At 36.8% G+C, this 23129-nt stretch overlaps 3 protein-coding genes across 4 annotated transcripts; 1 reads left to right on the top strand and 2 right to left on the bottom strand.

Annotated features, from left to right (window-relative positions):
• Positions 1-6479: 6479 nt before the first annotated feature.
• LOC116288498 (uncharacterized) lies at positions 6480-15868 on the bottom strand. 2 transcript variants are annotated; one of them, XM_089038734.1, is made up of 10 exons: positions 14348-15863; positions 12429-12509; positions 12039-12252; positions 11792-11952; positions 11146-11241; positions 10788-10871; positions 10072-10362; positions 9044-9343; positions 8573-8884; positions 6480-7972 (listed from the first exon to the last, which is right to left on the bottom strand). In XM_089038734.1, exons 1-10 carry the CDS (start codon positions 14931-14933, stop codon positions 7797-7799), a joined length of 2301 nt encoding a protein of 766 aa, XP_088894860.1. In that variant the 5' UTR covers positions 14934-15863; the 3' UTR covers positions 6480-7796. The 2 variants fall into 2 exon arrangements, with proteins under 2 accessions (XP_088894860.1, XP_088894862.1); XM_089038736.1 differs by lacking the exon at positions 11146-11241 and having other exon boundaries at positions 14348-15868.
• Positions 15869-19203: 3335 nt separating this feature from the next.
• LOC148906212 (uncharacterized) lies at positions 19204-21419 on the top strand. Its single transcript, XM_089038733.1, has 3 exons — positions 19204-19457; positions 19572-19634; positions 20446-21419. The coding sequence occupies exons 1-3, from the start codon at positions 19351-19353 to the stop codon at positions 21131-21133; spliced, it is 858 nt and encodes a 285-aa protein (XP_088894859.1). The 5' UTR covers positions 19204-19350; the 3' UTR covers positions 21134-21419.
• Positions 21420-21768: 349 nt separating this feature from the next.
• LOC148906211 (uncharacterized) lies at positions 21769-23082 on the bottom strand. Its single transcript, XM_089038732.1, has one exon. It carries the CDS (start codon positions 22942-22944, stop codon positions 21862-21864), a length of 1083 nt encoding a protein of 360 aa, XP_088894858.1. The 5' UTR covers positions 22945-23082; the 3' UTR covers positions 21769-21861.
• Between the last annotated feature and the right edge of the window lie 47 nt (positions 23083-23129).

The following is a 23129-nucleotide window of genomic DNA, read 5'->3' as shown; positions in this document are numbered from 1 at the left end:
TTAAAATCATAGTTTTTTTAATCATTTCTAAGGAATAACAAACATATTTGGTCTAGATGATCATTATACTTAAGCGTAGCAAGTTTTAAAATTTTAAGCATTTTAGAAGAGGAACTGATTCAAAAAATCTTGGTCAATAAGTATCCGCTACGTCCCTGTTTAGGCATGACTACTGAAGTAATGAGGTCCTCAGCGAAGGCATAAATATTTCTTCAAAAAATTTCAAATTTAATCGATTTCGATATCAGCTATCTGTTTTCCATCCAAATGTTTCCGAGTAAGGGGTTAAAAGACGCTAGGACGGGTGCGGGGTCGGGGGGAGTGGAGGGATGATGGGTCTGATTAACCTGGCATTTTTTGCCAGAGGTAGGTGTGTGTGGACTGTTTGTTTTAAACCATAGGATCACTAGAACAACAAATTTATTCACAGGAAGTTGCTTCTAGATGAAATATGGGTCTGTGCAGAAATGCTGTTGTTTTGACATGGATCCGTACAATAATAAAGGAAAAATATTTTTTTAAAAAGCTTCAAAGAGATCAAAGTAGTGAAAATCATTTTGGATAAAAATTGCATGCCAAGAATTAAAGGTATGGATAAAAATCAGTCCTAATTCCAGTTCCGTCATGTCCATTCCATTCGTATTTTTAGCATACGTAATTAAGTCGTGCTTGTGGTCACGCGCTTTGCAAAGAGTGTCTCACACGGGAATTTTCTAACTCGTTATTTGTGAATCAAAATTCTTTACTTAAGACGGTAAAAATAAAATATTTTCCTCACAGTTGCTTTAATTTTAAAGTTTTTTATGTTTACAGATATTTCTAAATCCGAATGGACATATTCTTAAAGTTTAACGAGCTAGAAAGTTGAATGACTAAGGTCAAGAAGATAGGCGAAATATATTCGTTTATTTAAAATATTCTTATTACTTCATATTAAACAACTTAGTTCCCAGAAATAACTATTTGGAATGTTTTTTTAGGAATATTAAACAGTTTTAGGGTTTAAGTAGTGTCATAATTTCTTTAGCGAGTTTTAACGGGAGCAAAAACGAAAGCACAAACCGGAAAGTTTGAACGAATATTCGAGCCTTTTAGTCAAGCTTCTTTTACAAAAGAAAAGCAGGTCATTTCTTTGTTCTTCTATTTGGAATGTTTTTTAGGAATATTACAGTCAAAACAGCTCAAGTTTACCCGCTAGGTTCCATGAATGGTTTCATTTATTCGGATATTTAATATTGAATATATTATTCCTTCTGAGAATACGTTATAGTCAAAATAGCTCAAGCTGATTCTCGGAAGGAAAAATAATCTTCGTTATTCTCGGAAAAAATAATAAATTCAATGTTCGAATAATAAGCCATTAATGGAAACCTAGCTTGAGCCGTTTTGACTAGTGTAAACAGCTTACAGTCAAAGGACATGAAGCGTGCCCAGCTAGACTGCATTATTCAATTTATAAAAAGATTTTTGGTCGTTCCAATCTTCTGAGAATGAAATCAAATTTAAATCCAAACTTGGAAATTTCATTGGATCACTTTTCAGTATTTGTACAAGTTTGTAACTGATGTTAATCGAAGTATTATGATCATCCGGGTGGATGTAGTCCTGAGAAGGACTGTTTGATGTGACTGACGTTTCGATTTGTAACTGATAGAAAAAAACGTCAATCTGTTTGAGCTGATGATCTTAAAGACAATAGATTTTGTTGAAATTCTTCAATTCTCGACTTTCACATCCCTATAAACCTTTGCGTCTTTGGGGGGTAACCAGAGGGTAAAAACCCACTCATTTTGCTGAAATGAGAACTTTACTTTTTACGACCTAACCTTATATTAATGGCCACAGTTAACTTAACAGTAACACAGCCGAGGAATAATTCTTGAAAGTAGCGTTAAATACATGGATCGCGAATGCGAGTTCGCGTTGCATCGTGGGATAGAGTTCAAAGTCCAATCGGGCATGAGTTTATGCTAATTGCAACAGGTTGACATATAAATCTTGCCCGGAGAATTGCTTTACGACTTTTAAGCTCGTGCTTTAGTTGTTTTTTTTTAAACTGATAATGGATGAAAATGACAAAAACATCGAGAATGATCATCCATCTTTTGATGAAGTTGCTATGTGGAGAGTCGAAGCCTTGAAAGAATTCCTCAGGAAGAGAAACCTCAAGGTGACGGGTAAAAAACAAGAATTGGTTGCTCGAGTATTTGTGGCAAGAGTCGTATGTTGAATTTAAAGTTGATTGGAATTTTCATATCTTCGTTTTCGACGTTGTAAATTTTCTACTGAATAATGAAATCAAAATTCGAAAATTCAAATCATTAATCGACTCTAGGGGTCAACGCGTGAGCTTGTTCTTTACCCACGAATCATGATTTGATTTTGTGGATTACACAGTTTAATTAGCTACAATTCAGCAGAAATATTAAAATCATGACTTGCAAATACTGATCAATATAATCGCCCTAAAGTTTTTACGCCATTCCGTTCTGCGCAGCAGCGGATCCTGGGATGGTTCTGTAGGTTCCATGGAACCCCTTTTGTGAGATCTCATCAATGCCAAAAATGTTCTTTACGCCCATTATAATGAAATTGGAATACCCCTTTGTGAAGTCGACCCAGTGGCGGCCATTTTGGAACCCCCTTTCTTCTAAAATCCTGGATCCTTCGCTGATGCGCGTTTGTTATCTACACGAAAGGCGCCATTTTTTTAACCAGGGAGTCCAGTGATGCATTGTACTTAAGAAAACATGACGTTAATGCTTGGTGCAGTTACTGTGCGTAAGACCTTCATAGCAAATATACTACAATAAGATAAGTTCAAAGCGAAGTTCGTTATTAGTATAACTTCTGAACTTACTTCCCGCCGAAGTTCGGAACTTATTGCTGTAGTTCTCACCGAAGTTCAGAACTTGGTTAGCGAAGATGGATTCAGAATTGGTTGAATGTTTGGTTTTAGAGATTCCCTGGCCACAACTTGGATTTTCTTGAAAGAATAACCTAAGTCCTTCGTTGAAATAGGGCTAATCGACGACAGAGATAGCGGAGTATTTAGAGACAAATAAACGTTATTTTCAACCAGCAGCTTTTGGATTTCCTTGCCAACAAATCAACAGTTTTCTCCCTAGCTTCTAGGGGGAGAGCTCGCCCTTGTTTGGTGAAGATAGTCATCACGGAACTTCAAATTCTACTAAACGGCAAGTTCCAAAGTTACCTGCTGAAGTTCTGAAGTTTTGGGCGAGAACTAAGTTCCGAACTTCCGAACAAATATATTTTAAAGAATAAAAGCGTTTGCAAAACCTTTTTTTTTTTTTTTGACGCCATCTGGCTTATGCGGCTCTGTTCAGGTGAGTGTACTTTAATCTCAGGAAATTTTTAGAACATTTTCAATTTTCCCCCAAGTTGGACAAAGAAAGTCGTAGGGAACGTCTTCGTACACTTCTTCGTAGACTGCTTCTTGCTAGATGAATTCTGTCCTTTGGTTATTCTAGAAAGTACCACTATTTATTACACTCAAGTCGAGTCCAAGATTGTCCAATGAACTAACGAAGGCGAAATCAAAGTGACTTAGAATCTGATTTTTCGTAAATAATAATAATAATATATTTTTTAAAAATGTATATTCGAGCTCCGAAATCGCTAAATTAACACGTCGCAGAACAGGCAAAACTTCACAAAAATTTCATCTAATAAGATATGCTTCAAAATAAACTTCAGCGCGTCACCATCAAGGCCATTAACTACGATTCTCGAACTACTCAAAAGACGTCTAGTGAATACATTATTCGTCGCTTTCGTAATTTTCATTCCTTTTCTTTTTCAAGATGGTTTTGTACAATTTATGCAAAATGATTAAAAATAACGTACAACGAACCCCAAGCAACCATTGCAGCTGGCCAAACTAGGTGATGTTCTCTAGCACGCGATCAATATGGTATATTTTACAGGATGTAGGAGTGAAACTTATGTAGGGGTACTAAATTAAAATTGTTATTGAAATCATAGTTTTTTAAGGTAATTCCCTTGAAAGAAATGTTGCCAATAACTTTGTCCTGAAACTTTGCATGGACATTAATTATGTTATGGACATTTAAAAACTGCAATAAAAAGATGGGGTCACCAACGCTAGGTTTGGTAAACTTCCAAATTTCTTGGAAGTGATTATTGAGGATGAGCTAGCCAACCAAACAAAGAAGTCTTGATTGGCATCCCGCGACCTCGCTTATAACCATAGGTTTCAATTGGTTATACGATAGAAGCAAAAGCGCGAAAGCGGAAAGTTTGGAAGAATATTCAAGCTTCTTACATTAAAACCCCCCAAGTGCAGAATCCAGAGGAAAACTAATAATTTTAACCTGTTAATACTCAATGGAGTTAGGAATTGTAAAACTAATGGAAAAACCAATCGTTTTTATTTAACTTCCGTGTTGACGCCGGCCAGTTCTTTAATCATTTGTATTAACTTAGTTCCCAGAAATAACTATTTGGAATGGTGTTTTTTTAGGAATATTAAACAGTTTTAGGGTTTAAGTAGTGTCATAATTTCTTTAGCGAGTTTTGACGGGAGCAAAAACGAAAGCACAAACCGGAAAGTTTGAACGAATATTCAAGCCTTTTAGTCAAGCTTCTTTTACAAAAGAAAAGCCGATCATTTCTTTGTTCTTCTATTTGGAATGTTTTTTGTGATTATTACAGTCAAAACAGCTCAAGTTTACCCGCTAGGTTCCATAAATGGTTTCATTATTCGAATATTTGATTGAATATATTATTCCTTCTGAGAATACGTTACAGTCAAAATAATTTAAGCTGATTCTCAGAAGGATACATAGTCTTCGTATTCTCAGAAAGAATAACAAATTCAATATTCGAATAATGAATCCAATAATAGAAACCTAGAGACTAATTAAAAGGAGACTCTGCGGCAGCAGGGTATATGTTCTTCTATTTGGAATGTTTTTTAGGAATATTAGTCAAAACAGCTCAAGTTTACCCGCTAGGTTCCATGAATGGTTGCATTTATTCGGATATTGAATATTGAATATATTATTCCTTCTGAGAATACGTTACCGTCAAAAAAGCTCAAGCTGATTCTCGGAAGGAAAAATAATCTTCGTTATTCTCGGAAAAAATAATAAAATCAATATTTGAATAATAAGCCATTAATGGAAACCTAGGGGGTAGGGGTAGGTAAGCTTGAGCCGTTTTGACTAGTGTAAACAGCTTACAGTCAAAGGACATGAAGCGTGCCCAGCTAGACTACATTATTCAATTTATAAAAAGATTTTTGGTCGTTCCAATCTTCCGAGAATGAAATCAAATTTAAATCCAAACTTGGAAATTCCATTGGATCACTTTTCAGTATTTGTACAAGTTTGTAACTGATGTTAACCGAAGTATTATGATCATCATCCGGGTAGATGTAGTCCTGAGAAGGACTGTTTGATGTGACTGACGTTTCGTTTTGTAACTGATAGAAAAAACGTCAATCTGTTTGAGCTGATGATCTTAAAGACAATAGATTTTGTTGAAATTCTTCAATTCTCGACTTTCACATCCCTATAAACCTTTGCGTCTTTGGGGGGTAACCAGAGGGTAAAAACCCACTCATTTTGCTGAAATGAGAACTTTACTTTTTACGACCTAACCTTATATTAATGGCCACAGTTAACTTAACAGTAACACAGCCGAGGAATAATTCTTGAAATTAGCGTTAAGGTATTAGGATACGAAAAATGACGAATTGCCCGAAAAAAATTTTTCTTTTTAATTTCGTAATTTTAAACTTTTATCTTTCATATGTTCGTGAAACTTCTTGCGATTTTCGATTGGAAAAGCCAAAATTTGGAGAAAAATCGAAATCGTGGCTTTATCAAGACCGGAAATGTACCGTCGCTTAATATATGCACATCTGTCATGCTCCTTTGTCATTGTAAAAAGATCCTACATTGCGATCGTCCAGAACACCAGATAATTTGACAAGTGATGACAAAATGGAAGGCACAAGGTGTTTTGGCCAACACCATCGTGACTCCCTGCAGCTTCCGGCTCCAAACAAAGAAATGCGTTTTTCTCGAATCTTTTTTTGCCGCTAAAACCTCAACTTCAAAAAGCTAAAAGTCCCTTGGATTTCATTCGATTTTTTTTAAATTTGGAGAGTTTATAAAGTAAATCATGATTCAAAAAAGGGTGTCTCCGAATTTTGAAATTTAATTTCTTTCCAAAGTTATGACGCTTTTTACTCTAAACAACACTCCAAAAGCGATCGCTGAACTTTGATCAAAAATAGTGAGAGACAGAAAACAGATATAAAAAATCTGGGACACCCTTTTGGAGCTTATTATCTCCTGAGTATGTTAAGACATTTTTCGCAAACATAGCTTAAAATGTACGTGTCCGTTAACGTTTTCACTGAGGCATGGTCAAATTTCGCTTCGAGGAAAATAACGTAAACAACAATAAAAAAAATCGTATTTTGAAAATTTCTTCATAAACTATATTTATTCAACTTTCAGAAAATGTATACTTTGTTTGTGTTATACTATAAAGCCAGCGCGTAATTTAAGTATCCTAATACCTCAAATACATGGATCGCGAATGCGAGTTCGCGTTGCATCGTGGGATAGAGTTCAAAGTCCAATCGGGCATGAGTTTATGCTAATTGCAACAGGTTGACATATAAATCTTGCCCGGAGAATTGCTTTACGACTTTCAAGCTCGTGCTTTAGTTATTTTTTTTTTTACTGATAATGGATGAAAATGACAAAAACATCGAGAATGATCATCCATCTTTTGATGAAGTTGCTATGTGGAGAGTCGAAGCCTTGAAAGAATTCCTCAGGAAGAGAAACCTCAAGGTGACAGGTAAAAAACAAGAATTGGTTGCTCGAGTATTTGCGGCAAGTGTCGTATGTTGAATTTAAAGTTGATTGGAATTTTCATATCTTCGTTTTCGACGTTGTAAATTTTCTACTGAATAATGAAATCAAAATTCGAAAATTCAAATCATTAATCGACTCTAGGGGTCAACGCGTGAGCTTGTTCTTTACCCACGAATCATGATTTGATTTTGTGGATTACACAGTTTAATTAGCTACAATTCAGCAGAAATATTAAAATTATAACTTGCAAATACTGATTAATATTATCGCCCTAAAGTTAATTTTTACGCCATTCCGTTCTGCGCAGCAGCGGATCCTGGGATGGTTCTGTAGGTTCCATGGAACCCCTTTTGTGAGATCTCATCAATGCCAAAAATGTTCTTTACGCCCATTATAATGAAATTGGAATACCCCTTTGTGAAGTCGACCGAGTGGCGGCCATTTTGGAACCCCCTTTCTTCTAAAATCCTGGATCCCCGCTGATGCGCGTTTTATGTCTACACGAAAGGCGCCATTTTTTTAACCAGGGAGTCCAGTGATGCATTGTACTTAAGAAAACATGACGTTAATGCTTGGTGCAGTTACTGTGCGTAAGACCTTTATAGCAAATATACTACAATAAGATACGTTTTGATAAAAAGTCAAATTATCCGGCAACTAATAAATTCAACATTAAATGAAGGCTTATCTTATCTATTAGCAATGGTATCAGTCTCTCAGAGCTTACCTAATAATAAGGAAAAGAAAAAAGAAAAAATGAGTCAGTGTGGTTTCTATGGCACATTATATTTCAGAATGCTTTCATAAAATCTATTAGTGCTATTGTATGGACAAGCAATAAACATGAATTAAGAAGATATAAAAGAAATAAAAAATGGCCTATAAACCCTATATAAGGATGACACGCAGAAACGGAATTTATTTTTTAGCGGCGTTGATATCCATGACGTATTGGTTTTGTGATTCTTCTGACTTGTCTGAGACTGGTGTGCTGGATACGTTTTCGTCACCAGTACACGGCTGCTTCTTCAGTCGTTCTTCAGGCTGAAGCCTCTTGAGTCTTTTCGTTATTTTATCGATGTCGTCCTTGCCTCCTGAAAGCAACAGTATTTGAAGTACAAAAATTAAAATCGTCCGTATGTTTAGGATGTTGAAAAAGGAAAAACAATTGTTCATAAACAAATGGGGAAACAGTTGAAATGCTTTTGTGGGAGTGGGTAGGTATATTGTTTGGAAAAACTCAGGGGATGAAGGGGGGACGGGGGTCAGCAGAGATCAAATGCTTGGGCAAAATAGGAGACTGCCAAAAACCTAGGTGGAGAGCAAATTTCCCCAATGGGGGAAGACCTATTGGTCCATATTGCAAAGCAAAGGCACACCACGAAATTATGCGACCCTTCGTCATGTTCCTATAAATGGAGGCCTCCCCTCTAAACAGACAAACAGAGAATGAATGAATGAATGAATTAACTTTGTTTATCCACGGTTAACGACTCAGATACACTGCTTTTCAGGCGTGCCGTGCTAAAATTTAAACAATAAATACAAATAAGGAATATAAAACTATAGTCTATTTATATATGTAATAACATATAATTATAGAGAAACGAACTGGTTGGCATTCTTACATTCTTAGCCTAGTTACCACATACTTCATATAAACGAAATGGGAAGTAATTAATTGACACACTTACTCTTTAGGTATGGTTGTAGAACGTCAAAACAGTCTTTGCGATTTATGTTCCACAGTTTGACTATCAGATCCTTGATAGTGTATTTCTTAGGTGAACTAGCGAGGACGTAATCCATCACTTTTTTAGTTGGGCTGTGGCAGTCTTCTTCTTGTCTGAATGCAGTTTCAAGGTCAATATCTTTCATCAGTCCTTCCTGTTGATATTGGGTTGCCAGGTTCCATAGTACTTCTGTTTTCAGGTTGTTGAGAAAGGATTCTATCTCACTTTTAGCACCTGGGCTTTCTTTTGAGAGATCCTTGAGAAGCAGTTTATCTGTACAACATAATTATACGTGACGTTCAGCTTACATTGATGATGACATATTATCTGACTATTCCTATCCTAATCTGGCAGGCAGATAGGCAGGGGCTTTCTGGCATTTATCATCTGTTGGATGCTTGAAAAATAAGCGTATTCGTTGAAAACACTTACCTTCGATACCAGATTTTTTCAAGATGCTCGAGATTTTTTCCGTTTTTTCCGATTTTTCTTTGAAATCTCCTATTGTTATTTCAGGTCCCTGCGTTCGTAAAACATCAAAGAACGAACGAGCTGGGTTGGTGGTTCTGTCACTCTCGAAAGTCAAATACTTCTTTTTAGGGACTTTTTTTTCCGTTGCCAGGTTCTTCCATAGTCTACTATCGCGGTCTAGCTTCAGCACGACCTCATCCAGAACCCTTGGTGCTTTATCACATATCTCGCTTACTAGGTCTTCGTTATCCAGAATACCAGCTTGTTATGAACAAAAATTAAAGGTTTAGCTTACAATTCATAAACTATTAATTTACTTGATTGCCTTGACTATAAGTTATAGTAGCAAATGATTTCATCCAATTCTATACCATACGGGTGTAGTATGGGTAGCGTACGTTGCTAACGCGTCGTCTTTCACCGCTGTGGTTCCAAAGGTTCGGGTGGTTAGAGCCCTGCGGACACCGTATGTGAATCGAGTTTGTTTGATGCATTGTTTTCTCAGCCTCGAGGGTTTGTCTCCAGGTTCTCCGGTTTCCTCCCTCCATAAAAATCGACATGTGAGAGTTGAGTGTCGTGTGCATAGAATATTGAATGTATGGTAGTGGGATTGAGTGAAAAGTGTCCACAATTAGTGCGAATTAAAGCGCTGGAACGACTAGACAAAATAAAAAGTTTTCTTCATTTATTCTATACTGGGTAGTGCACTTGTCTCTCACCTCTGCATGGGGTCTCAAATTTGTTTCCTGCATGGACTCGGCATAACATATGAGTAGAATTTGTTCGGTCTCTCCCTTTATTCGAGGGCGCATTTTTTTTCGGCGAATTCTTTGTTTTTGCCCCCCCCCCCCCCCCCCCCCCACCACAAATATAACACGTTCAATCCTATTCGAACTGTGAAATTAGGGGAGTCAGGAATGACATGATGCTACGTACGCCTCACCTACATACTTTTAGATCATGTTTGATCAGTTGTCTTGATTACTTACCTTTGACACTGTCTTCCACAATGCGGGAAACCTCATAAGCGTCTGCCGTCTTGCAATCTTGAACGAAATCTTGTACAGTGTAATCTGGATCAGTGCATTCCAAATACTCGAGTAGTCTCTCAGTAGGGCTGTTGATGTCTGACGTGGAAAACGCATCGTAGATAGCCCGCTTAATGTCAAACTGTTCAGCGAGATGAGGCCAATATTTAACACGTGTATACTTAACGTCCAACACGCTGGTAAATCGATCACGAAAATCAATGTAGTTCCAAATAAGTTTTAGATGATCATCTAATAAAAAAAGAAAAAGAATAATTTTAAAAGTTTATAGGTATTGTATGATGAACAGTTACTAAACTCCACCTTTTAATCGATGTCGGAATGGACGTTTGACCGCGTAAACTTTACAGTAACGCGCAGATAGTGCAGTTTTGCGAAAAGCTCAGTGCCGTAAGCGTGACGTGCCGTGACCGTGATACTTTCTAGAATTTGAATTGGCTGATTTTTTTCGCGCGCAATATGATTGGTCTAAAAGTGACGTGATCTTGGCGTGACCAAGTCCGCGCCGTGTTTATGCCGTATTCCGGGTATTTGATTGGATGGAGAGTAAATTCTCGTGCAATGTGATTGGACTGGCGTATCCCTTGCTGTGTCACGACCGTGTTCGTGCCGTGAATTTTTCAGTCATACGAAAACTGCACTATATCCTCGTTTACCTATGGAAAATTTGTTTCGGCCACCGTCAGTTGTTTCTTGCTGGCTGTCTTGAGATCCGCCTGCTGCTGGAGTTGGCAATCCATCTAAGGTCGATTAAAGCATTTGATTTAAGGTTTAGTATTTTCAAATCATGTTCGTTTAGCCTGCTATTAGTAAAAGACTCTTTTTTGTAAAGCCACTTTCAAGTATTTAAGTAGTTTAGTGCCTCTTAAAATACACAACCTCGTAGCTCCTTTGTACCTCACACATCTAAGCACATACACACTCACTACATTTTCCCAAGAAATCTGCTCCGCCTTCGTAAGTTGGATACACGATAATGTTATTTATAGTATGTTATTATGTGTTTTGGATTACCAGTTAATATTTTGTAGTTTATGTCACTCATGATTGTGCTATCCATTGTGTTTTGAGGTAAATTCGCTAGGATTGGTACCGTCCCTTCAGTGTCAACTAAAATGAGAACACACTATTTTCATATATCGTAAACTGCGGATGTAAAAGACGTGATTAAAGACAATTAAAATCCTATCAATTACTTGCTTCTGGCTATATCAAAATAAGAGAGTGAGTTCAAACGATACTGAAGGCGGGGGGAAAATCTCATTCCTGCATGCAGTAACAAACACGTTAATGCAGTGAAATTGTTTTTGCGTTCCATCGTTCACTGGCAAAATTTTAACGAAGCTACCCGCAGGCCTCACAACCTATTAAACCACTATGATCGTATAAACGCTTACTCCCCCTTCCCTGGGTGACAATTCCCCGGATGAAAATGTCTACAAGTGGCATGCTTCGCTAAATGACTCTATACGTTAATAGACCTCTTTACCTTAATGTTTTCCCATTAATTTTGAGACGCTTAAGAATCGGATTCTCTGTTTGATTGGTATGCAATATTCACGCCCAAGGCAGAGCCCCTCCCAGGGGTTTTAGGGAACAAGGGAACGTGAGCATTTATTTTCAGGGAACAAAGAAACAAATTCGTGAAGAGGTGTTTTACCTGTCGTTTGGGAAATAGTGAGTTGATCTTTAGCTTTCCTGTATTCATTCTCACTCATTTCGACGATCAATTCTGCAGATTGATCGTTTGCTTGATCTTTCATCTCACTGATGTCGAAGACATTCTTGGCAAAATCTTCTTTCAGTTTACCTTCTTTGTACCTATATAATGAGCAAATGCGGATTAGGGTACCTTTGGCTGAGTGATTCAAATTCCACATGATTCTAGAGTGAAGAAAATTAGATACCTTTTCCATAACTCCTCCAGGGCCGTCAAGTTCGTAACTTTCACGACAAAGGTAACCGAGCCAAATCTAATTTCACGTACATAAGCACCGGCAGGAAGCACCTTATCTCTGACAATATCTTTCAATGGCTCCTGGTTTTTCCCATATTTGAATGCTAAACTAGCAGTTCTACTCAGGAAGGATGATCCACTATACAGACACTTGATATTGACCTCTGAGGAGAAGAAAAAGGTCATTCGTCAATTTCTTTTTATGATTGCGTTTGCATTTATATATACATATTTACAAGCAAGAGAATACACTTTTTTAGTAACCGAGAGAAAAAGCAACAATCATAATCTTTAACCACTTTTATCATATTTTAGTGTGATTGAAATCTAGTTCCTAAACCTGCATCAACTGCTTCTACTTGTGATCTTGGGCCTCGTAGTGCTGTATTCGGAAGCTCTGTTAGCTGATTGCGCCTGACTTCTGAAAAGCAAACAAAAATGCTGAACTAAGTTGAATACAAATACAGCGATATGCAGAAATTCTGATCCTTTTGTACATATACACTTATTTCAATAAAGTTAGTCACCAAAAACCTAGAAAGCTGAGATCACTGAGCATCATGGGAAACGTTTCATATCAAAAAAGCATATATGTACAAAGCTTTTTTAATGCAAACTGCAGCTCGATGATGCTTGGAAGAGGTGAGACTGTAACCGGTAAAAGATTCTCAGCCATGAACAGTTATCAAGCGGTTGAACGTGTAAAATGAATCTACCCATAAGCCTTGTCGGCCTCAGCTTTATAGCTTTTCAGGTGACTAACTTTATTGTAATAAGTGTATACAAGTATATCAAAAGTATATCAGAAATTATGGGATATCGACATCGTTGATAATTTTTTCGGGTTGCCTATCACTAGGGCTTTCTGGGAAAAAAATATCAGAGATGGTGTCCCATAATTTCTAATATACTTTTGATATACGTTTATGCATACACCTACTTGCAAGAACGTTGTCATACGATATTAGGACATTAGTAATTTAGTGAGAAAGGAATTCATTAAAAGACAAAAGAAAAAGTTCAGCTTCAGTGATCTTCTTTTGTTTTTTAACATAATTCCTATCCCACTAAATCACTTATGTTCTAGTATTTTCGTATGACAACGTTCTTGCAAGTAGGTACATACAAAAGATCATAGTTTCTGCATATCGCTGTATATATATATTTCACCGTTCTGAAAAATTTTGAGAATTTGAAATATATACATATATATATATCTACAGTATCCTCCTTTTACCTATTGTGTTGTCTGGATTTTCGAGGAAAGGCAATAGGAAAAAGGGGGATAAATATATATGTATATATATCGCTAAATTGTCTAGTGTCCTACGCAGCCGCTATTAGTGTCGTCACGCGTTGCGTTGCGTTGCGTGACGACAATAATAGGGGCTACGTAGGAGGTTATTAAATTGTCAAAGTCTTAGGGGTTTGGTACATATATAAATAGTATTATAGTTTTAGTATACTTCCGGTCTGGCAAACTTTGGAATAATATTCACCGCTCGAGACTAAATAAATATATACTCGAAACAGCAGAAATACGCACTGCCAGTAGCACGCAATCATTCAAGAAGCTGCTTAAAACGCATTTATTCAATAAGCATTTTGCTGATAAGTTTTATAATTAGATTTAATATATGTATATGTATATATATATATATATATATATATATATTTGTTTGAGAAGAAAAAGTCAAGAGAACATTTTTCCCGACAAGCCTGTTTCGTGAATTGCTTCACTCTTCAGGGGATTTAAATGTTCTCTTGACTTTTTCTTCTCAAACAAATATTCTGCTCTACTTCTATCGATGCATTGAGCACTATTATACGGAAAATTGATTCACAGATTTCTTATATATATATATATATACACACACACACACACATACACACTCATGATTATTATGACCCCTTGCAACAACTCCTGCTGGACCTTATGGCCAGTTCGTTGCTTACCCTCCTGGTTGCGATGCTTTGGGGCCGATGCAACGGGCCTACATGGTATGTTTAGATCATAATGTATATTTTTATAATTATATTTCAGTTTGTAGTGCGCGTGTGAGTATCTTCCTATGTAACACGCACAATATAAGTATTATTATTAGAACTGTACTAGTGCCCAAGTTATCACGAGGAATGAATAAAATATAAACTACGAGTGCAGTTACTACAATACATATGGCGGATGGTACCGTACGATGGCCAGGGTCGCGCCTACAAAGAATAAGTTACGACATGGCTTAAGTATCTTATGCATACCTGTTACAAGTTCCAACGAGGATTCCTCGTCGACTTCCAAGAAATCCACAATTCCAAAGAACTCGAACCTATCATCAAGTATCGGAGCACCACGAACAACCAAATGAAACTGGTCACTTTCGCGTAAGTTGCTTATAACCTTGTCGTTATTTCCAGCTTGGATCTTGCGCCTGGTCTGATCTTCTACAACAGTGTAGAGCTCGATCTTACTTGTAGGTACATGCAGCTGATCCAATTTCTCGAACACCGGAACACGATAAGTAATTTCACCAATCCTACCAAAATCTCCCATTGGTATGCCTTCTGGAAGGTGTTCAAATACGTTTTCGTCAAATGAAAGATAAGCGATCCCACTCTCTTGTTCGTCTTCTTCCATATCAACTTGCAGTTTGATTTCTCTATCTTGGATAGCCTCAAAAGTAGCGAAGAATTCGCCACCTTTCAACTTTCGTATTTTTTTGGAGGTAGCAATTTTCAAAGACTGATTGCTACATCTTACTACACAACCACAACCAAAAATCGTTTCCCCCTCGTCATCAGTTTGACGATGGAAAATTCTACAAAGATTAGGCTTTGCTTTTTCCATTCTCAATCTTACCTAAAGACGCTTTGAGAAAGAAACGTTGAGTGGCTTTCTGATCGAAGCTTTGGTAACCTTTGAACGGTTCTTTGATTGGCATCACGCGACCCTAGGTTTTAACGATAGAAACGAACAGCGAAGCGGAAAGTTTTTGCAAGAATTTTCAAGCTTCTTACGAAAACCTCCAGTGCTATCCAGAGGAAAATTAGTAATTTCAATACTCAATCGAGTTGCGAATTGTAAAACTGAGGGGAAAACATTTAATATATTGGATTTTCATTTAACTTCCGTGTTGACGCCTGTCAGTTCTTTGCTCTTTTCATGATATTCAACGGCTAGCCGATTCTCAGAAGGAATATTAATCTTCGTATTCTCGGAAAGAATAATAAATTCAATGTTCGATTGATGAAGCCATGAATGGAAGCCTAGGGGGTATTTACCTATTTTAAACAGCTTACATTCAAAGGACACGAAGCGTGCCTAGCTAGAACGCATTTAATATTAAGTTGCGCTAGTTCACTATGACGTCACATCAAAACAATCTTCAACAGTATTGTTTTTAGCGCAAAGGATCATATGAGGTCGTACATTCCACAGAGAGAAGTAGAATTGCTAGCAAACGCTCAGAATATTTTTTAGTACATATTAACACATATTATATCTGAAAACCAGGCCATTTTAGATTAAAATGTTTCGCTAGGAGCAAATTTTGTTGAATTTTCTATTGGATTTGGCGATTCTATCCCCCACATAAACAAGCAGTGACGTCATAGTGAATTAGGGCAATTCATAAAAAGATTTTTGTAATGATGAAAAGGTAAATTATACACCGTGAAAAGATGAAAAACTTACTGACGTTTCGGACGCTAGTCCTTCGTTGGAGTAAAAGATTTTTGGTCATTCTAATCTTCCGACAATGAAATCAAATTTCAATCCAAACTTGGAAATTTGACTGGATTACTTTTCAGCATTTGTACAAGTTTGTAACTGATAGAAAAAACGATAACCTGTTTGAACTGATGATCTTTAAGACAATAGATTTTGTTCGAAATTCTTTAATATAAGATTCGAAATAATTTTTGGTTTGAGTGTCTCATTTTTACGGGCCAGCGATTACGTAGATTTACAAAAATAATTCATGTCTTTCACAATAACTTCAAATCAATCAAAATATCTAAACACAATATCACATTTCTATTGCTTGTCGATAAAATAGGTAATTCCGTTATTTTTTAAAAATCTCAAATGGTTAAAAAGACTTAAAAATCGTGAATTAACCGTTTAGGGAGCCGGATTATGGAGACAGCATGTTCGAGTGGTCATAGCGTCGGTCTCGCAATCCGGTGGTGGTTGCTGATTAGTTCAGATTCAGTTTCTCGATCCTTGCCAGTTGGGATTCTTAAGGTGGCTCGACTGGGTTTTGCTTGTGGCGTACCTTCGAAGTTTGAAGGGAAAATGCGTCGCTGCCAATAAATTAAATTCAAATAAATCATTATGACATGTCTAGAGATAGATTCAAGTTTTACATGATATACAATTTATCATGATCGGAGTTACCATAGCAATACCGTGACGTCATGTCATTTTTTTATACATTCCATTTTTGGCGAAATCAGACGTTTGTATTAAAAATTGTTTAACAGAACTTAAAGTTCATATGTTTGTCTTCAAGTTAACGAAGTTTCGAAGATTTGTATGGAAGCGTTTCGAAATAATTGCCGTCGGAACTTTTGGGCAACAGAAATGTAAACAATCCAAAGCAATTAGTTCATGTGACCGAAACCTTTCCTTTCTGGACTTGGGAAAAGCTTTTTTTGGGGTCATAGTGTTGTGTTACTATTCCAATAGTCCTTCTGAGAAATGGAAAGAAATCGCGTTATTCGATTTCGAGAAATATGATTTCAAGCCTAGTTAGTAAAGTTGTGCCTTTTGATATCTTGTCAAAGATTTCACTTGTCTTTACTAAAAACGGTCAAACTCAATAATCCGATGATGAATTTTTTTTTAACTTCCAAGTCAGTTACTTTAGATAACATATTTAAATACCCTAAAGTTTCAAGTTCATTGAAATAATTAAAACCGTCAAATAATGTTCTCGATTCCGTAAACATTTGTATCCTAATTCTAAATATGCGACAGCTTTCTTCACTCGCACTTTGTTTATATCGTTACGCCTTTCTATTGTCCAGAATATTTCCAAAGTCGTGCATTCCAACACCTCACGCTTAACATTCGAAGTCTGATTGCTTTCCGAAACCCTTCCGACTATGATAATTTGTGATTGCAATTTCATATATACTTGATACTATACCCCACTCTAAAGACAAAAACATATTTTACTAAATAAAGTTTAACAAGAGTACTAGATAGTCGTGTGACAAGTGTTTTTCTTTGTTATTTTCAAGTATACAGTCGATCCCAAAAACGTTGTCCAAGTGAAAAGAGGTTTATAGGACAATAAATGTCACGTGTCTCATTAAATATTCAGTTTTACGCGCGTGTGGAAATAGGAATCTGAACGTGCTGCATCACATGCGTGGCAGAAAATGTCGACGGCGGGTAATTCAAAACAAGTTCTTTCGACTTTAGAAGTTCGGGTTTTGGACTCCAAGAAGAAGTCTAGCTACGTTGTAAGAAGTTTACCCAATTTTCCAGTGTTAGAGACCGTTTCAGAGCTAAGTTCTGAGCTAGTGAAAGCCTTACCAGACTTAGAGGACGTTCTGCAAGACTGAGTAATGAGTAATGAGCAAACCAATCTGCACGTACCATACCTTCTTACCATACGTCCGTTTGACCGTTTCAGGACTTACAAACAGATTAGCGGCTATCTCCTGGTATGTTTTTGCATAAAACAAATGTTGGTATACCATTCTCCACCTTAAATCATCCGAGAAAGCCCGCGGCATCTTTCAGATTCAGTTTTCAATACTGTAATTTACTTTTGCATCAGTATGCTAATTTAAAAAATCCACGCGCGTAAAACTGAATATTTAATGAGACACGTGACATTTATTGTCCTATAAACCTCTTTTCACTTGGACAACGTTTTTGGGATCGACTGTATATGAAATTGCAATCACAAATTATCATAGTCGGAAGGGCTTCGGAAAGCAATCAGACTTCGAATGTTAAGCGTGAGGTGTTGGAATGCACGACTTTGGAAATATTCTGGACAATAGAAAGGCGTAACGATATAAACAAAGTGCGAGTGAAGAAAGCTGTCGCATATTTAGAATTAGGATACAAATGTTTACGGAATCGAGAATATTATTTGACGGTTTTAATTATTTCAATGAACTTGAAACTTTAGGGTATTTAAATATGTTATCTAAAGTAACTGACTTGGAAGTTAAAAAAAAATTCATCATCGGATTATTGAGTTTGACCGGTTTTAGTAAAGACAAGTGAAATCTTTGACAAGATATCAAAAGGCACAACTTTACTAACTAGGCTTGAAATCATATTTCTCGAAATCGAATAACGCGATTTCTTTCCATTTCTCAGAAGGACTATTGGAATAGTAACACAACACTATGACCCCAAAAAAAGCTTTTCCCAAGTCCAGAAAGGAAAGGTTTCGGTCACATGAACTAATTGCTTTGGATTGTTTACATTTCTGTTGCCCAAAAGTTCCGACGGCAATTATTTCGAAACGCTTCCATACAAATCTTCGAAACTTCGTTAACTTGAAGACAAACATATGAACTTTAAGTTCTGTTAAACAATTTTTAATACAAACGTCTGATTTCGCCAAAAATGGAATGTATAAAAAAATGACATGACGTCACGGTATTGCTATGGTAACTCCGATCATGATAAATTGTATATCATGTAAAACTTGAATCTATCTCTAGACATGTCATAATGATTTATTTGAATTTAATTTATTGGCAGCGACGCATTTTCCCTTCAAACTTCGAAGGTACGCCACAAGCAAAACCCAGTCGAGCCACCTTAACACACTTTATGTTTCTTTGATCATTCATTTCAGTTTCTTAATTGCAGGAGGGCCATAATAGAAATTATTTCTCAATTGACACGGTTTTCTTTGTTATTCATAAGGCTTTATTTTTGTTATAACCCTCATTATAAATGCGAGGTCAATACATAGTTATTAACCCGGTTAATAACTATATATAGACCGTTCGCATTTATGAGCAACATTTGATAGAAAACCTTCTCAATTGATAAATAAAATACTTAATGCGATTTTATCCTGAATTTCTCACCTTCTTTTGTTTAATTAAGAACAAAAGAAGGTTTAGACAAAAGAAGGTGAGAAAGTCGGGATAAAATCACGTGTGCAGCGCAGTGCAATGAAAAGGCTTATTGCCTCCGTTCTCGGTAATTAGGGAGTTTAAGATAGGGCAGCTACGGTAGACTACTACGGTTGAACGCGGTTCGTGATCTGGGACGAGTTTCAATGCGCATGGATGAAAATTCATGCATGCAGTGGCTAGCCGTGAATCCGGTATCATTTTGGCTTCCTATTTCAGCCATGGCTTCGCCGAATGCAGAAAATGAAAACTGGTGAGTGTTTATCATGAGTTTTTGGCAAATGCGTACGTATATCAGGTTAAATTTATGAGAATGTATTGTATAGCTTGCTACAATTTAACACGCTGTAATATCGCAATTTTTTAGTTCCACAAGTCCATGCAATGTTCCACGTGTGGAGTCGGATGTCACCGGTTCTCTTCGCAATAAGTAAGTAAAAACAATCAAAACTACTTTGTAATTCTTTCACAAGAGTTAATGCAGAGAGAGAATAAAGTCCATTAAAATGTTTTTCTTAGTTGGGGTTGATTGTCACATCACCTTATTTTAATTGCAACAAGCGTTCGCTCTAAAATATTTTTATATTTGTACTTTCAATCCCACGACACTTAGGAAACGAAGTAGGAAAATAATGTACTATTATTATTGTTATTGTTATTATAGTTATTACTATTATTATTATTATTGTCATCATTATTGTTGTTTGAATGCAATTAGTTTAAAACCATGAAATATTTTGCTGGACTAACAACAACTAATTTGCATCTAACATGGAATAAACCAACCATGCACTTGCGACATCCTCACTGGAAAAAAAAACTTATGTTGATAAACTTTTTCATTTCCTTCTTGTGTCGTTCTTTCTGTTCCTAATTTTATCATTCTATGCAGGAAATTTTGTTTTTGCGGCTCAATAAAGTTTTGTCTTTCTTGGCACTAATCAATTATGAGCAATATATTGAGAGAGGTGCTTTGCTAGAGTATTTTCCTTATATCCGTGAGACACTTTTTAAGAAATTGCACTAATTAGTTCTCGCTAGTCTTTGTTCAGTAAAAAAAATTGCACTAAATTAAATTTGCGATTTTGTCAGCAAACTATTACACAGATGTAATGGAAGCCCTTTCTCTATTTCATGGGTACAATATATTTGCACTTAATCATTCGCTTATTATAACTTGGTATTCAATTATGTTTAGGGCATGAAAAAAAATTTTTTTTTTTTTTTTATTTCATTTACAGTGGAACATTTAGATGGACAGAGGAACGAGATAGACTTCTTCTACGACAAATAGTATCCCTCGAGCCTTTTGCCTACAAAGCTGGGACTAAAGAAGCAGGTCTTAGGTGGACAGAAGTAGCAGAACGGATCAACTGCTATGCTCATTTCTCAAGTCAACCTAGAGATCAACGCAGTGTGAGGGAACGTTTCAACAAATTGTTGGCAGACTTCAAGAAAAAAAGCATGAATGAAGAGTCTGCAAGTGGCATTGCTCCTGATGACCAAACAGAAAATGAGATGATATTGGAAGAAATAGTCGAAAAAATGAAATCTCCGCTGATCCAAGTTGCAAGGGATGAAAAAAATCAGGAAATAAAGAGACAAAATGCCATATTCATTAGGAACAATGCAATGGAAACATGGTCTAAAACAAGAAAGAGTGGTAGTGAAGGTGGTGATTCGGGTTCAGAGGGGAACGGCCAAGTAGAGCAGGCGTTGACCAAAAGACGTAAAACAAGAAAAGGAGGGTCAGAAGCACTGCAGTACTTGGCTGAAAAAACAGAAGTAGAAACCGCTCTGCGAAAGCAAGATCTTGAATTACGCAGAGAAGAAATGCGTCTTCAAGCAGAACAGCAAAAGGAACATTACAAATTGCAACAGCAACAGATGCAACTTATGGCTGACATTGTCAAAAGACTAGCAAAATAAGTTTTTGCCTTTTAAACCACTCGGTTCTTGTTTGGATTTGTATGTTAAATTACATTACTTAATGTAATGTGAAACGCACTTTAATAATACTTTCCACTAGCTAGTGTTTTTGTTCTATTAGAAATGCTTTTATCGATATCGTACAGTATATCAGTCACAAAACAAAACTAAAGTATGAGAAACCAAGATGCGTGTGTTACGTATGTAAGCTATTTATTCAAAACTGCATTATTCAACTTATAGAAATAATATTATTGTGAATATATATTGAATAATTTTAAGTATTTGTAAATACTTATTACTGATCAAAGTGTAAAACCTGGTTTACCCGAGCAACGCAAATACACAAACAAACGAAAGGACTGGCTTGCGTTGTAGTATTGCATTTGCGTTTTCACCGGTACGGTTCACACGTTAAAAATGAAAGAATGGAAACCTTTCCATTTTCTTGCGTTTGCGTTTGCACTTGCGTTGCTCGTGTGAACCAGGCTTAATAGTCAATTGGACCAGGTTATAGTAACTATTATTATAATATTACAATTATTAATGTAATTATGAAGATGTATTACCAGAAGGCTTAATAAACCCAAGAAAATAGATGTAACCGATGGAATTTCAATTGGGGTATAGATCTATTTCAGGGGTGTAATGACCTACTTTATTCTATTAAAAACAACAACAAACAAACAGAAGAGCGTTGCAATATTTCCAACAGGATATTATGCGCTTTATGCTAAATAGTCAGCTAATGTTGGAGGCTCAACTTGAAATGACTCAGAGGTTGTATTACCATACAAACAAGTGAGCATGTTTCTGAACAATGCACTTACTATGTACTGCTTTCCTACTGCACTTAATCCTATCTTTAAGTTTTTCTTATAGTCAATGAACTTGAAGTAGTTCGAGACATCGCGAAACAACCACTCCACGGAGACTCGGACTGAGCTCATAGCTTCATTGAAAGACCTCATATCAGGTGTTAGAACAGGAACATCTCCAACGCGATAGGGACACATCAAGTTGGGGCGGAGCGGGTAGGCTTGGTCACCGTATACACAGAGAACGTTCCCTGCTGGGTTAAAAGCTATTCTTTCAAGGGTTCCCAAGAGTCCCGAGTCTCTTAACGTCCCTGCATCATGTCGGCACCCTTCCACTGGACCGTAAAGATTGGCTATCAAACCATTTGGAAGTGCTAATGCTTGAAACTTTAGCGCGTGAACTCGTTTGTGTCCGTTATATACTACGTTTTGGTGTAAGCCGGGTCTGCATATTGGACGGACAGTCCCATCAATGAAGCCAAAACAATTCGTTAGAGGAGCGCCTTTTCTTAATATGGCTTCTGAATATCGTTGAAGAGATGCTCTGGAGAGAAAAGGTTGATTCCAGGAGGATAAACGGAAACCATGAGTTTCATAAATCCAGTCAAGCACAGTGTTTGTTATCATGCTTATCTCGGGTATTGGACGAGCGAACGTAGGAATCATATCGTAATACCGACCAGGGTAGGCCAATCTCTTTAGCAGCATGCACAAGCCCTCTAATCCACTGCAGACAGTCCCTTGAGAACAAACGAAGCGTACAGATAGCTGCAGATGGTTCCCTAACACTGGTATATCCTCTTTTGCGACTCTGAAGTTAGATTCGCACTCGCTAGAACTCAAGTCATCCAAGCAAAAGGAGTCGTATTTCCAGAATGGATAAGAAGGATTAGAGGGTTTATATTCTTCATATAAAATCAAGAACTCATCCTCTCTCAAAATACCATCAGCAAAGGCAATGACGATTGCATTTCTTATATCTTCAAACGACATTTCTGCTAGCCAACACTCGGATAGCACTCGGTTGCGAATCAAAATATATCATTTTTTGCGACCACTGAACCGTATACGGTATGCTCGATCCAGTATTCACCAGACGCGTTCAACCGTAGTAGTCTACCGTAGCGGTCTTATCTTAAACTCTCTATTAACTCTAACCTACTGGGCTATAAGTAATG

This window comes from Actinia tenebrosa, unplaced genomic scaffold (assembly GCF_029948245.1).
Source record: "Actinia tenebrosa isolate PJP-AT-01 unplaced genomic scaffold, QUT_ActTen_1.0 PGA_scaffold6__47_contigs__length_16458017, whole genome shotgun sequence".
NCBI classification, from domain to species: domain Eukaryota; kingdom Metazoa; phylum Cnidaria; class Anthozoa; order Actiniaria; family Actiniidae; genus Actinia; species Actinia tenebrosa.
The sequence above is the reverse complement of the archived record's forward strand: the minus strand, read 5'-3'. Positions and strand labels throughout refer to the sequence as shown.

Bases quoted from the DNA above. Each gene is read 5' to 3' on its own strand.
- LOC116288498 (XM_089038734.1), bottom strand. From the start codon at position 14,933: ATGGAAAAAGCAAAGCCTAATCTTTGTAGAATTTTCCATCGTCAAACT. The intron at 12,510-14,347 runs GTATGCATAAGA...TTTGCTTTTCAG, and splicing joins CTCGTTGGAACTTGTAACAG to AAGTCAGGCGCAATCAGCTA. The intron at 8,885-9,043 runs GTAAGTGTTTTC...TATGTTGTACAG, and splicing joins GAAAAAATCTGGTATCGAAG to ATAAACTGCTTCTCAAGGAT.
- LOC148906211 (XM_089038732.1), bottom strand. From the start codon at position 22,944: ATGTCGTTTGAAGATATAAGAAATGCAATCGTCATTGCCTTTGCTGAT.
- LOC148906212 (XM_089038733.1), top strand. From the start codon at position 19,351: ATGCGCATGGATGAAAATTCATGCATGCAGTGGCTAGCCGTGAATCCG. The intron at 19,458-19,571 runs GTGAGTGTTTAT...GCAATTTTTTAG, and splicing joins AATGCAGAAAATGAAAACTG to TTCCACAAGTCCATGCAATG. The intron at 19,635-20,445 runs GTAAGTAAAAAC...TTTCATTTACAG, and splicing joins ACCGGTTCTCTTCGCAATAA to TGGAACATTTAGATGGACAG.